The sequence below is a fragment of the Heptranchias perlo genome, chromosome 16 (assembly GCF_035084215.1).
Source record: "Heptranchias perlo isolate sHepPer1 chromosome 16, sHepPer1.hap1, whole genome shotgun sequence".
NCBI classification, from domain to species: domain Eukaryota; kingdom Metazoa; phylum Chordata; class Chondrichthyes; order Hexanchiformes; family Hexanchidae; genus Heptranchias; species Heptranchias perlo.
In genome coordinates this window covers 62,205,750-62,221,385 of record NC_090340.1, presented here as the reverse complement: position 1 = coordinate 62,221,385, position 15,636 = coordinate 62,205,750, and the positions used below count along the sequence as shown (strand labels likewise).

The 15,636-nt window shown below is 41.8% G+C and overlaps 1 protein-coding gene across 1 annotated transcript in view; it reads left to right on the top strand.

Moving 5' to 3' along the window:
- Positions 1–15,636, top strand: part of terb1 (telomere repeat binding bouquet formation protein 1) — a 99,929-nt gene that overhangs the window by 60,566 nt on the left and 23,727 nt on the right. The window contains exons 16-17 of the mRNA XM_067997589.1: positions 2,753–2,866; positions 7,166–7,272. Coding sequence (XP_067853690.1) covers positions 2,753–2,866; positions 7,166–7,272 — 221 coding nt within the window. The remainder of the gene's footprint in view (positions 1–2,752; positions 2,867–7,165; positions 7,273–15,636) is intronic.

Here is a 15,636-nt window from a genome sequence, read left to right as displayed (position 1 = left end):
GAGCCATTTTGCACTGTCTGGTAACCACTTACTAGCCATGATGTTTTTCCCCCTTTAAAAAGCCAAGAAATGTTCTGTTTTTCCTTGTGCAGTCAGTCAGCTTAGCCACTAAAAGTAGGTCTGTCATTTTTGTTTGACATTCTACAAATGTAAAGCTTTACATGAAGCAACAGCCCAAAGCCAAAGCTCTTTACTGCTTGTGAAGTTTCAGCATCCTTGATGCGATTACTTCTGCTCTATAAAACAGGAGTTGTAATTAATAATAAAGAAGGAATATTTTTGTCAGCAGTTGTAATTTATTTTAAAAATGAATGCATTTGATATTATTTGGTATGAAGAGCATGGATTATGTGCTAAAGCAGAATTAGTATGCTCAGAAGTCATGCATTTGATTGTGATCCAGGATCTTTCAGCAGTGTGCTTAGTAGATGACTAGACTTCAAATAGCCAACTGTAAAAAAAACATCAGAACATCTTGTGCGTTACAGCTGTGTATCAAAGCACCCGTCAAGGGACAAATGCTGTATACTTACTGAATGTAGTATTAAATAATTCTTACAAGTAGAAATGTGTTTGTGGGCATACTGGAGCAAGATCTGACAGTATCAAAAATTAAAGTCTGTCTAATAATGTAACACTACTGTAGATGGTTAATGCTGTCAAAGGCCCTAAGTAATCTGTGGGAATAAGTTGTCCCTAGGTGTGGTAAAAGGATACTGCAGCATTGCAGCTTATTTCACAGATCGCCTATGGTTTTTTTTTCAGTTCCTCCACCCACCTCTTTTGTCCCGCTCCTCCATTGAAGGTGCTTACTGATCCAAGGGTACAGTTCCACAGGCGTCAACCAGCCTGCAGTACCACCCAAAAATGGCAATTCCTCTTGTGTGAACTGAGTCAGTGAGTGTTGTCAGGCTATTTAATCACAGGAAACAGCACAGCTGAGGCCGCCATATATTCACACTTGTCAGCAGCGGTTACTTGATAGTGATTAGGAGTTGGAATGCTAGACAGTTTTTTTCATTCTCTTTAGTCTTGGGGTCCTGAGAATGATTGCAGCATGCCTACTGATTGAGAGTAGGAATCAAGTATAGGACCTTCTGGTGTCTGTGGCTTCATTCTACACTGACTGTACAAAAAAAGCTAGTTGGATAGTAATCAGAAGCCAAAACCTCAGCCGTTTTTATTTAATTTGCCACCCTTCCTTATTTGGGGATCCCAAGGTCAGTTGTAGCACCCTAACACCACTGGTTGAGATTAGCACAGGAACTGGGAGATATTTTTCACCTTTAAATTGTATTCTCTCTTCATTTTTATGTTATTTTTTCTATTATCTAGGGTACCAAATACCACTTCCTTACTGAACTGTTGGCTGATCCAAGTATAGTTTTACTTCCTGAGTGTAACAGGGAACAAATCTTGCATAGTACCCATAATTGCACTCATCTTTAGACATGTTTGTTTTGATTTAGTATCAGCAGCTTTACTTTGCTTTATGTAATGATGATTTATCTGCTTTTGACTCTTTCATGTAATCTTCTGATGGCCTAGTGCTAAAGATAATGTGTGGTTTTGCATTACGTCATACAGACAGAAAGTCCCTTAATTTGATTCCTTGGCTGTGCTGAGTTACCAGATCTCACCCAGGACGCCGGTTGAGTTTTTTAGCTAGTCTCCATTCCCATAGAATAGGGAGGGGAAAATCAGCCACGGTTCCCACTCCTGACTGCTATCCAGTGACTCCTGCTGGAAAGTATGGGGGTGAATTTCATCATGACTTCTCCAGCTCTGCTGCTGTAACTTCGGTGGAAGTTCAGCTGAAACACTGTGAGAAGCTCTGAGGAAATTCCCAGCGTCTGAGTGTGTGGACATCTGCTTCGATGCCTCCTTAAGGAGGATTCGCCTGCCAGCACTCTCTGGCTGGGCTTACACATGAAGAATATCCAGTTAGGCACATTACTAAGGGCTGTCAGCGACATGGGACAGCACTCCAGCAAAAGTGAGTACCTTCAGAAGAGATGAGAACATTTAAAAATAAATGAAAAATTTGAAATAAACTCTCAGTATCGCCTATATTTTACAGATCCGTGTTTAACACCCAAGAAAATAGAAAGGAATTTTGTGCATTATCCTAAGACCATGCAGTCCGAAGTTTTAGTGTCTTGTGATTTGACAAAGAGCAAGTTACTCTTTTCTTATATAGTATATATAAAATATATATAATAATTATTTTACCATGGTTGAAAGTCGAGCAGTAGTTCATATTTCCACTGATATAAGCTTTTCAGAAAGCAGTCCTGTTCTCGTTACACCTCAGAAACGGTGATCTCAGCATAGGGATGTCCCAGGTGAGGCATTCCAGAATCCAGAGTAGATCTGATGTTGTTGTATGACTTCTGATTAGTAGAGGTTAAGAATCTTCATTAACCTTCTGAAAAATTTGGACATTTGGGTGATATACAGTGCTTTTGAGTGACCATCTTCAGGAGAGGAAGGGAAAAAGGGGACAATTTTTTTTAAAATTGTTTTACCACACTGAAGTATTATAAAATCCAGCTTGAGCTACTGCATTGTAACACAAAATAAAAACAGAAAATGCTGGAACACTCTGCAGGCCAACCTTGTTTCCAGCAATTTTCTGTTTTTATTTCAGATTGCCAACATCCACAGTATTTTGTTTTTGCACCATAAGACAACTTGTGTTAAAGGTAATTGCACTGTAACATTATAAGGTTTATAATGTTTTATTTTGCAGAGATTCTTTTGACTCCAATCAAAAAAACTGCATCTAGCATTACGAATTTCCACAGAAAACAAACAGATGTCATAGCTTGGCCTAAACCATCCACAGAAGATGTTCACGTAAAGAGTGAGTATAGTTCTTGGCACTGGGTTCTGGATTACACCTTTGAGTCCTGGGCTCAAATTCAGTTCAAATGTGATTTAGAAGTGATCATATGTTAAGCAAACCATGATGTAAACATAACTTATAGTGGAACAAAAGTCTAAGGGGAAATTACAACTTGTTCAATATAATGCCTATGCAAAATAAATATACATATTTATAAAATAATCTTTGATAGTTTCAGAAGACTTCATGGGGACAACTTTCAAGTGCTTTATGCCAGGGCAATGCTCATTTCTCAAGAACAAAGCTGAGGAAAAAGAGGCAGAAACAGTTATGATGGGTCTTTGCCCTTTTGCATTGCCCTCATGCTTCTGTGGTTTCCCCCAAAGGCAGGTTGAACCAGACCATTCGCAACCTTGGTGTACTATTTGACCCTGAGATGAGCTTCCGACCACATATCCACTCCATCACCAAGACCGCCTACTTCCACCTCCTTAATATCGCCCGTCTCCGCCCCGCCTCAGCTCATTTGCTGCTGTAACCCTCATCCATGCCTTTGTTACCTCTAGACTTGACTATTTCAATGCTTTCCTGGCTGGCCTCCCATCTCCCACCTCCATAAACTTGAGCTCATCCAAAACTCTGCTGCCCGTATCCTAACCCGCACCAAGTCTCGTTCACCCATCACCCCTGTGTTCACTGACCTACATTGGCTCCCGGTCCAGGAATGCCTCGATTTTAAAATTCTCATCCTTGTTTTCAAATCCCTCCACTGCCTCACCCACCCCTATCCCCTCCAGTCCTACAACCCTCCAAGATCTTTGCACTCCTCCAATTTTCGCCTCTTGCGCATCCCCCATTTTATTCACTCCACCATTGGCAGCCATGCCTTTACCTGTGGAATTCCCTTCCTAGATCTCTCTGTCTGCTACCTCTCTCTTCTCCTTAAGATGCTCCTTAAAACCTGCCTCTTTGACCAACATTTTGGTCACCTGTCCTAATACCTCCTTCCGTGGCTCGGTGTCAAATTTTGTTTGATAACGCTCCTGTGAAGTGCCTTAGACGTTTTACTATGTTAAAAGCGCTCTATAAATGCAAGTTGTTGTTGTTGTGCTGGGAGAAGGCGCAGGCATTCAAAAGCAGTGCAAGTGAAGTGGGAACAATAGAAACATAGAAAATAGGAGCAAGAGTAGGCCATTCGGCCCTTCGGGCCTGCTCCGCCATTCAAAATGATCATGGCTGATCGTCTAACTGTTCCTGCTTTTTCCCCATACCCCTTGATCCCTTTAACATTAAGAAATATATCTATCTCCTTCTTGAATGCATCTAATGACTTGGCCTCCACTGTCTTCTGTGGTAGAGAATTCCACAGGTTCACCACCCTCTGAGTGAAGAAATTTCTCCTCATCTCGGTTCTAAATGGCATACCCCGTATCCTGAGACTGTGACCCCTGGTTCTGCACTCCTCAGCCATCGGTTACATCCTCCCTGCGTCTAGTCTGTCTAATCCTGTTATAATTTTATATGTTTCGATGAGATCACCTCTTATTCTTCTAAACTCTAGTGAATATAGGCCTAGTCGACCCAATCTCTCCTCATACGTCAGTCCTGCCATTCCAGGAATCAGTCTGGTAAACCTTCGTTGCACTCCCTCCATGGCAAGGACATCCTTCCTCAGATAAGGAGATAAGGATTAATGGGCCTCAATCATTGCAGCCAGGCCCCCTCAGACAGGTAGCATGGAAATGGAGGGCCCTAAAAGAGAAATGCCCTTTTTTTCATGGGTATAGCAAAGGCTTTTCATGCCTGGACACGAGGCATTCCAGAGGGGAATCTCATTGGGATCTGTAAGGTCAGCATGACTGGAATCCTCCTCTTTGGAGCGGAGTTCCAGTGGAAATCCCTGTCAGAGCAAGGTGGTGGTAGGCCTCCCCACCTGAATTTTCCCTTATTCTCCTCTGCAATCCCACCCAATTTTGGGCGGGATCACAGAGGAGAATCCCAGTGTCTGTTTGCCAGGTTTCTGTATCTGTTGATTTACTAGCACAATATTTTTGTTGCTGAATACTAATTAAAAAAATTCTGCAACAGTAGACTGTGTTCTTTTACATATTGGCACTGCTTATCAGGGGTGTCAATATTTCCCAAAAAAAAAGAAAAACTATTGCTTTAGAAGAAGGGGGATTGGGGGAACAAGTGTCATGATTCAGGTCTTCAAAATGCTAAGACAGAGATGATGTAGATAAAAACAGGCTATTCAACATGGCCTGCGAGCATGCAATCGGAAAACACTGGGGCTTGTTGGCCCTTAAGGCCTTTTCTCAATCCGTGCCTCATGTATTTGTGACTATTAATCTAATCAATGGTTTCTGCAATGTCACTAATATAGAAGGTAATTCTGCCTGCATCTCCTTAGAGAAAAGTTGCCAGGGATAATTCACAGACGTTCAGGTTCAGTGCAGTTGGACATTGATTTTGCAATCCCACTCAGAAAGGTTAAGAATAGGCAGTAATGGAAATGGAATAATAACATTGCTGCAGTAGGCATAAAGTTGGAGAGAGCTGTTCATGGATTAAAATGTTCAGATGTGGGCTTTCAAATTTCAGTTCTCTTGACTTAGAAGAATATTTCCACTCTCCCTCTCTCCCCACTGAAAGCATTTTTAAATTAATAACTAGTCAATTTCCCATGGTGTTTTACATGGAAAACCAAAATCAAGTGCACTTTATAGGCCACCCTGTGGCAAATATCAGGAATTAAAGTGAAAGTTCAAATAAGCAGAAGAGATTGACAAGTCACATAGCATTAGTTGGCATACCATTGTTTTTAATGTGTCACATAATGTAATGTTTACATCTACTGGTGCATTACCTTTGGAATATTGAGACCACTCACTGTTTTTAATATATAATAGAATTTTTTTTAATTCCCATCCTGTGTTGAGTTAACTGATCTCAGTCAAGATGGCAATAGAGTTGCTCCATTGAGCCCTGAACAAAATGGGCGTTAGCACGCTCCCCTCTGAGTCAAAAGGTTGTGGTTTCAAACCCCACTCCAGGACCTGAGCACCTAGTCTTGGCTGACACTTCAGTGCTGCACTGTTGGAATGCTATCCTTTGGATGAGGTGTTAAACAGCAACCCAATATGCCTGTTCTGATGATTTGGCTAGAAGTGAAAGCTTCCATAGCACTTATTGAAGAAGCCATGATGTGGAGATGCCGGTGATGGACTGGGGTTGACAATTGTAAACAATTTTACAACACCAAGTTATAGTCCAACAATTTTATTTTTAATCCCACAAGCTTTCGGAGGCTTCCCCCTTCCTCAGGTGGTGTGGAAATCACCACCTGAGGAAGGGGGAAGCCTCCGAAAACTTATGGGATTAAAAATAAAATTGTTGGACTATAACTTGGTGTTGTAAAATTGTTTACAATTATTGAAGAAGAACAGAGAGATCTTGACCAATACTCCTCCCTTGGCCAATACCATCATGTCTGCACACTGATTGCCTTGGCAACGGGCAGTTGAAAAAACTGTCTGTACTCACCAAGCATTGTTCTGTGAATTATAAATGCGATTTCATTTCGAGGATTTCATTTTCACATCGTTCACCTGACGAAGGGGGAAGCCTCCGAAAGCTTGTGAATTTAAAATAAAATTGCTGGACTATAACTTGGTGTTGTAAAATTGTTTACAATCATAAAAATAGATCAATTGGCCATTCATCTGAATGCTGTCTATTGGACATCACTGTGTGCTGAATGGCTGGTACATTTGTCTGCATAAGTGACTGCACTGCAAGAAATTCGTTGAATGTGAAACACTTTAGGACATTTCTGAGAGATGCAATAAAGTGCTATATTTAAATGCAAGTTCTTTCTTTCCAGGAAAGGTCAGTAAGGGGAATGGTCCTGTAATGGTTCTGTTACAGAACTAGTAATCCACAGACATGGTCTAATAATCTAGAGAATGTGAGTTCAAATCCCCCCATGGCAGTTTGAGAATTTGAATTCAATTTAAAAAATCTGGAAATAAAAAGCTTTCAGATTGTTGTAAAAACCTAACTGATTATTCACTAATGTCCTTTAGAGAAGGGAACCTGCCATCCTTATCCGGTCTGGCCTATATATGACTCCAGTCCCACACCAACATGGTTGATCCTTATCTGCCCTCTGAATTAGCCTAGCTTTAGTATCAATAGGGATAGGCAGTGGACTTAACAAACTGAGCTGTCGATGGCGCTCTTTCTTGCTCTCTCTTCACAATACTTAGCCTGCTGCATCATTGTTAATGTTTTTAAAAATTACATTGCTTGCAGGCTTTCTTTTGACACCAGTGAAGAAATCTGCATCTGGTGCTACCGCTTTCCACAGACAGCGAAGAGACGGTACAACTCCATTTAAACCAACTGTGGGACAAGGTTATGTAAATAGTGAGAACAATCAGTGAAATGACTCAAATCAGTAAAGCTATGTTTGGTGGGATCTTTTCTTAATCAAATTGTGATTAAAAATATATTATATATTCGGAACTACTTTCCAAATGCACACTTCTGGTGGAGAGCTTTGTTTACTGGGATTGAATTTTGAGAATTCACGGGCATTCCCCAAGATTTCCCAACATGCATTCCTAGCACGGAGCTTTTGGAAAATGCTCAAATGTGATAAAAAGTTCACAATTTTTCCTGTACTACTGGATTTTATTGATTGTTTTGTAATTTTAATAATCATTAAAGATAGGAATTTTAAGTGCTGTGTGACTCACTATAGGTAATCAATAGACTATGAAACAGAGAATGGAGAGCTGAGTGGCAATTACCATCAGAGCAGCCCATACCAACGCTGCATAGTTTGGACCATTCATCTTGAAAAGGGTGTAGAATAAATATTTTGGGAGTGAATTTCCTGACTGTTTTATGATAATAAGGGCCAGTGGCACTGCAGCTCAGAGTTTTCTGCTTCGACACCTGCAATCCACTGAGGGTAACAGACTGAGAATTATAAGGCGCAGCTGTTGCCAGGATCAGCGGAGACTGGTGGAAGTGAGGAGTTTCTGAACCGTAAGACTCTGGAGAGTTTCATTAACAATTTCTGCAGCTGGGAAACAATTTTTGTTGCTGTTTTTGATAACTCCAGGCTTCTTTTCTCTCCTACTAACCATTTCCTAAACCCCCTCTGCCCTGCCCCCTCCACCCTCACCTCCAAAAGGAAGTGCGAGGAGCTCAAGGATTACTTTAACACTAAGATTGAGACCATCTGTTCAGCTGCCCCTGCCGCATCCCCCCCTTCCCCTTTCCCATCACTCCACACTTTCCCCCTAGGTCCTTCCCGCCTTATCCCTAAACCCACATCATTCTCTCGTTTCTCTCCTATCTCCCCTCATGCTCCCTGAGCTCATCTTGTCTATAAGACACAATTTCCTGACCCCAATCTCACTAAATTGCTGACCACCCAACTTCCCTCTTGGTGCCCGTGCTAGTTAACATTGTAAGTAGGAACATAGGAACAGGAGTAGGCCATTCAGCCCCACGTGCCTGCTCCGCCATTTGATAAGATCATGGCTGATCTGTGATCTAACTCCCTCTCCTTAGATACTGTCTCCCCCTCCCTTTCATAACCGTTACCATCACCCATCCTCAAAAAACGCACCCTTGAACTTTCTGTCCTTGCAAACAACCACCCCATCTCCAGCCTCATTTTCCTCTCCACAGTCTTTGAACATGTTGTCACTTCCCAAATCTGTACCCATCTTTCTCGCAACTCCATGTTTGGATCTCTCTAATCGGGTTTCTGCCCCTGCCACAGCAAGCTATCCACCACCTCTCTCACTCACTCCACTGCCTCTGTGTTGTCAGACTGCTTGTTTGACTTCCAGTCCTGGATGAGCCACAATTTTGTTCAGTTAAACATTGGAAAGACCAAAGTCATCGCCTTCGGCCCCTTCTGCAAATTCTTTACCCTCGCCACCAATTCCATCCCCCTCCCCTGCAAATGTCTCCGGTTGAACCAGACTGTTCACAACCTTGGTGTATTATTTGACCTCGAGTTCAGCTTCCAACCCCATATTCTATCCATCACAAAGACTGTCTACCTCCACCTCCGTAATATTGCCTGTCTCAGCCCCTGCCTCAGCCGTCTGCTGCTGAAACTCTCATCCATGATTTTGTCACTTCCAGGCTTGACTATTCCAATGCTCTCTTGGCTGGCCTCACATCCTCCACCCTCCATAAACTTCAGCTCACCCAAAATTCTGCTGCTCGAATCCTATCCTGCATCAAATCCCGCTCACCCATCTCCCCTGTGCGAGCTGACTGACAAGCTAGCTGCCATTCCCCTAGTGTCTGAAATTTAAAATTCTCATCTTTGTGTTTAAATCCCTTCATGGCCATATCTCTGTCTCCAGCCCTGTAACCCTCTGAGAACTCTGTGTTCCTCCAACTCTGGCCTTGTGCAAACCCCACTCCTTTTGCCCCACATTGGCAGCCGCGCTTTCAGCCATCTAGGCCCTAAGCTCTGGAATTTCCTCTTAAATTTTCTTGAAACCCATCTCTTTGACCAGGCTTTTAGTCACCCATCCTAATATATTCTTCTTTGGCTTGACGTCGATTTTTTAGATGCCTGATTACACTTCTGTAAAGCGCCTTGGGATATTTTTCTACATTAAAGGCACTTTGTTAGTGAAAGTTGTTGTTGTTATGTCCCTATGAGGGTGTGTCAGTTACAATCCTTTTGCTCATCCCTGGTTATGTATTAATGTTCTGTTTATGTACTAATGATCTTTTTTTTTAAGTTGAGAGGCTCTGGTTTTATCAGATTGACAGCTCTCTAGAGACTAATGCATTATTTAGACCGATTTTGAATGGACTGTAATGAACCTCTGAAATTTCAGTGAAGGAACAGCAGTTTTGTCAGTGCTTTTCTCGTTCAAAGCTTTGCTCATGTTGGCTATGCTTTTGCATCACCACTAATCTAACTTCTGTCTTGAACAGTCTGATGGCCCATTTATATTACTGGGCTGCCTTGTGGGGTGGATTTTTTCCCTGTGCTTGGGGGTTAAACACCACTACAGGCAAATGTAAATGGCTGTCAGCACTCGCCATTGGGCTGCCATTTTAATCTCTTTCTTTTCCCCTCCTTTCCTAAGGTCCTTGTGTGGCTCCAAACGTGCCTGCAACCCTCTGGTTTTTATACAAATGAATTTATTCCTCCCTACCCCAAGGTATCGAAGCCAATTGTGGTGTCCCAGCTACAGTCCTGGCTCCTGACTCAGATCAGTTAAATTAGCACAGACTTTGAATCGAAATTTAAACCTTCTGATCTGTGTCAATTAGTGTTATAACTGATGTGGTGCCTTTACCCACAGAGAAAACCTATTCCCGTCTGTTTTTTAAATTATTTCTCTCAGCCCCCTTCACCTTTTTCTGTCTTTTCCATGTCACTTCCTAACTGAGAGAGGCACTGAATACCTGTTTCCAAGCTTTTCCAGTACTGCTCAGTAACCTGTTTTTTTTGGCCTACTATCATGGAAGGAGCTAAGAAAGCACAGAGGAGATCCTCTACACATTTTTTTGCCTACATACCAAAGTCACTGCACTTCAAAGTAATTAATGTAGGAAAGGAAGTTTGGGATGTCTTTGAGAGATGTGAGCAGAAGTTATGGAGTAAGTTGGATAAAACATGAAGGTGGGCAGACGAATCGCAAATAATATTTAATGCAGACAAATGTAAAGTTCTGCACATAGGATGGAAAAATAAGCAACACATGTACGTCATGCAAGGTGCTGAAATAGCCTGGAGACCTAGGTGTCTTAGACTCAACACTAAATATGTCCAACCAATGCAGAGCAGCAATCAACAAAGCCAATAGAATGTTGAACTGCAGAGCCAGAACAGTAGAATACAAGTCAGAGGAGGCAGTGCTCAAATGGTATATTGGTGTGATCAGACTGCAGTTTGAGTACTGCGTAGAGTTCTGGTCACCGAGACAAGAGACATTCAAGCGCTGGAGGCAGTGCAGGAAAGAACCATAACGCTGATCCCTAGTGTCCAAGGCCTGCATTATGATGAAAGACTGAAGAAACTTAGGGAGGTGAACTTATAGAGGTTTATAAGATAGTTAAGGGAAAGGAAAAGGTATATCCGGAATATTACATTGTTACATAATGAGAGTAGGACAAAGGGACACAGGTTGAAACCAGTAAAAGGTAAATTTGGAACTTATATCAGGAACTTCTTGACAAAGAACTAAATGCAAGTCTTTCTTCTTTCAAAGAGTGATCAATGTATGAAATAGACTTCCAAGAAGAATAGTGGAGGCAAAAACCCTGGAAAGAAAGACTTGCATTTATATAGCACCTTTCACAACCTCAGGACATCCCAAAGCGCTTTATAGCCAATGAAGTACTTTTGAAGTATATTCACTGTTATAATGTAGGAAACGTCAATTCACACACAGCGAGGTCCCACAAACAGCAATGATTCTTAGTGATATTAATTGAGAGATAAGTATTGGCCAAGACACTGGGAGAACTCCCCTGCTTTTCTCCGAAATAGTGCCATGGGATCTTTTACGTCCACCTGAAAGGGCAGACAGGGCCTCAATTTAATGTCTCATCCGAAAGACAACACTTCCAACAGTGCAGCAGTATTGCACTGGAGTGTCAGCTTAGATTATGTATTCAAGTCTCTGGAGTGGGACTTGAACCCACGACCTTCTGACTCAGAGGCAATAGTGGCAGCAACTGAGCCACAGCTGGCACCAACATTTAGAAACAATTGGATCCTGAATTGGGGAAGCTTTAGAATCATTCTGAGTGGGTGAACTTAGATGGGCCGAGGAGCCTTCCTGACCTGTAACTATCTTGTATTCTTTCTTTCTCTCTGAATGTGTACAAGATGAACTAGAAGTTCTGAACAGCCTCTTTTAGTCCAACATAATTTTTCCTGGATTTAGAACAGTATAGCATTGTTGCTAGAGGTTTGGTCCCTCTTTCCCCCAAATTCTTAGTCAAAGTTCTACCTTTGGAGTATTATTATTGACACTTGAAAAAATTGTACCCAAATTTCAAACCTGTTATTTTTCACCATGGACATTTTTTATATGAAGCTACTTAGTGATTGAGCATTACATGGAATTTACAGCACAAAAACAGGCCAGTCAGCCCAACTGGTCTATGCGGCTGTTTATGCTCCACTTAAGCCTCCTCTCACCCTACTTCATCTAACCCTATCTGCATATCCTTCTATTCCTTTCTCCCTTATGTACTTATCTAACTTCCCCCTAAAGGCATAAATGCTATGCGCCTCAACTACTCCATGTGGTAGTGAGTCCCACATAAAGAAGTTTCTCCTGAATTCCTTATTGGATTTATTAGTGACGATCTTATATTTATGACCCCTAGTTTTGGACTCCCCCGCAAGTGGAACCATCTTCTCTATGTCTACCCTATCGAACCCCTTCATAATTTTAAAGACCTGTCAGGTCACCCCTTGGCCTTCTCTTTTCGAGAGAATTGGGGTAATTTTTTGAATTCACAGTATGGAGTTTCAGCACACCCACCCCTCCCCAGATCGCACATTGGGAATCTAGGCACTCCCCATGATTTTCCGTCCATAAAATGAATGGATGAAAAATGATGGGGACATGCGTTTGAATTCCTGATATGCGCTCCCAGCAGACGAAGCTCTGTGCCAGAAGCACAAACTCCTAAAATTACCCTTTGTGTTATTCTGATTGTTCATGTTCCTGTAGACAGTTTGCCTGCATCGTGTTATGTTTCATTGACTGAGCTGGGGGAGGGGAAGGAACAACTGAGGAGAGGGCAGTCTGTCAGGATGAGGTTATCTCTTAAATGGATCTTGAAAAACAATACCCTTGAATTCTCACATACTGTAGGCTAGCCTTAAATGCATTATATAAAATGTCCTATAATAGTCAAGAAACAAAGGTAGGGAGTATACCCGCAAAAGTGTGATGTTTAAACTTGTTTATTTACAGGACAATATAAGCGTAGTGTAACTATAAAGAAGAGCATTTTACTAGCAGGAGAAATGGTCCTGTAAAATGAGACCCTGGAGAATTGCAGTGAAATAGCAGGGCAGCAGGTGGTGATTCAGCCTCAGCTGGCTGGCTGAAGAAAACAAAATGAAATGCTTCCAGCAAAAAGGCAAACTATAAATAACGCTGATGGACTACAGGGTTTTTAACTTTTTTTAGCTGACTATATTGCTGCTGCATAGTTACAGTGTTTGGTACTGTTTTTAAATGACTTTTTGCTTCCTATGCACCTGTACATTATCACAGAGATTGTAACCAAGAAGTCATTGCTTCAACAACTTGCATTTATACAGCACCATTATAATAAATGTCACTTCACAAATGGAAATAGACTAGGAAACAGAAACCAAGCCATGATGGGGAGGAAGGGTTACCTCCTGGTCAAAAAGATGGATTTTGAAAAGACTTTTAAAGGAGGAGAGAGAAGTAGATCATCAAGTTATGATGCTTTGGGTGTGTACCTTTCATCAAACTAAAGGCTCAGAGACAAACAGGCATTTTAGTAAGGTTGGAAAAATTAGAAAAGGGAGGAGAGGGTGAGAGAACCAACAGATGCACCAGTTAGAGAGGGAGTTAATGTGTTAAATGACCTGCAAAATGCTTAATAGAAAATCTTCAAGTGATATAAAAGATTATCGACGAGATAACGTAGAGATATAGAAAAGACAAAAGGATGTGCAAATTGTTGGGGGGTAAAAAAAACACAGGAGAGGTCCAGGTTAAGGGGAGATTTAATAGAGGTATTCAAAATTATGAAGGGGTTTTGATAGAGTAAATAAGGAGAAACTGTCAGGAGGGTTGATAATCAGAGGACACAGATTTAAGGTAATTGGCAAAAGAACCAAAGGAGAAATTTTTTAATGCAACGAGTTGTTATGATCTGGAATGCACCGCTTGAAAGGGTGGTGGAAGCAGATTCAATAGTAATTTTCAAATGGTAATTGGATATATACTTGAAAAGGAAAAAATTGCAGGGCTATGGGGAAAGAGCAGTGGAGTGGGATTAATTTTATAGCTCTTTCAAAGATCAAGCATGATGGCCGAATAGCCTCCTTCTGTGCTGTATAATTCAATGCACCCAAAAACATGAGAGAGAAATAAATAAATGATAAGGGAAGAGAGAAAAGCTGGGAATGTAGCAGATGTACTTATACCTGTATTTTTAAAAGGAAGCAGACCCTGACTAGAACCACTGCCCCTCACTCACTGACTCTAGCAGTGATCCTACCTTGTTGGATTCTTTACTAAATGTGCTCTTCAGGAGACATTTACATCTGCAGTGCTTGCTTTTCAGCAAATAGCATTTAAGGGAAAGCTAGATAAGCACATGAGGGAGAAAGGAATAGAAGGGTATGCTGATACAGTTCGATGAAGAGGGGTGAGAGGAGGCTCGTGTGGAGCATAAACGCCGGCATAGACCAGTTGGGCCGAATGACCTGTTTCTGTACTGTAGACTCAATGTGACTACCATCACAGGCTGAACACAAACACTGGCCTGGCATTCCGCGATGATCGGATGAAGACTTAATGGGCAATGTAATGCAATGTGACTTCAAAACCCCTTTAGGACTGAGTAAGACTTATAGCCATTCTGATAGTCTGCCTGTGAGAGCACTGAATTGGCATTGTTTCATCTGGACCATCAGAGATTTGACTGCAACCCTGCCCAGGGACATCTAAAAAATAATACAGATGTAAATTGGAGGGAATTGGATATATACTTGAAAAGGAAAAATTTGCAGGGTATGGGGAAAGAGCAGGTGAGTGCAACTAATTGAATAGCTCTTCCAAAGAGCTGGCACAGGCACGATGGGCCGAATGGGCTGTATGATTCTATTAAACAGCAACAACTTGCAATTATAGAATTACTTTAATGTAGAAAAACACCCCAAAGCAATTTACAGAGGTGTAAGGGATTAAAATGGATGCCGAGCCAAAGGAGATATTAGGAAGGTGACCAACAGCTTAGACAAAGAGGTGGGTTTTAAGAAGGATCTTAAAGGAGGAGAGGGAAATGGAGAGGCGGAGGAGTTTATAGAGGGAATTCCAGAGCTCAGGGCCTAGGAAGCTGAAAGTAACACTGCCAGTGTTGGGGCAAAGGGAGAGGGGATGCACAACAGGCCAGAGTGAGAGGAATGGAAAGTTTGGGCAGGGTTGTAAGGCTGGAGGAGGTTCCAGAAATAGGGAGAGGCGAGGCCATGAAGGGATTTAAATACAAGGATGAAGGTGGGAGGACAGGTAGATGAGGTGGTTAAGAAGGCATACGGGATATTTTCCTTTATTAGCCAAGGCATAGAATATAAGAGCAGGGAAGTTACGCTAGAACTGTATAAAACACTAGTTAGGCCACAGCTAGAGTACTGCATAAAGTCCTGGTCACCACATTACAGGAAAGATGTGATTGCACTAGAGAGGGTACAAGAGGAGATTTACGAGGATATTGTCAGGGCTGGAGATTTTTAGATATGAGGAAAGATTAGATAGGCTGGGGTTGTTTTCTTTGGAACAGAGGAGGCTGAGGGGAGATTTAATTGAGGTGTATAAAATCATGAGGGGCCTAGAAAGAGTGGATAGGAAGGACCTATTTCCCTTACCAGAGAGGTCAATAACTAGGGGGCATAAATTTAAAGTAATTGGTAGAAGGGGAGCTGAGGAGAAATTTTTTCATCCAAAGGATAATGGGGGTCTGGAACTCACTGCCTGAAAGGATGGTAGAGGCAGAAACCCTCATCG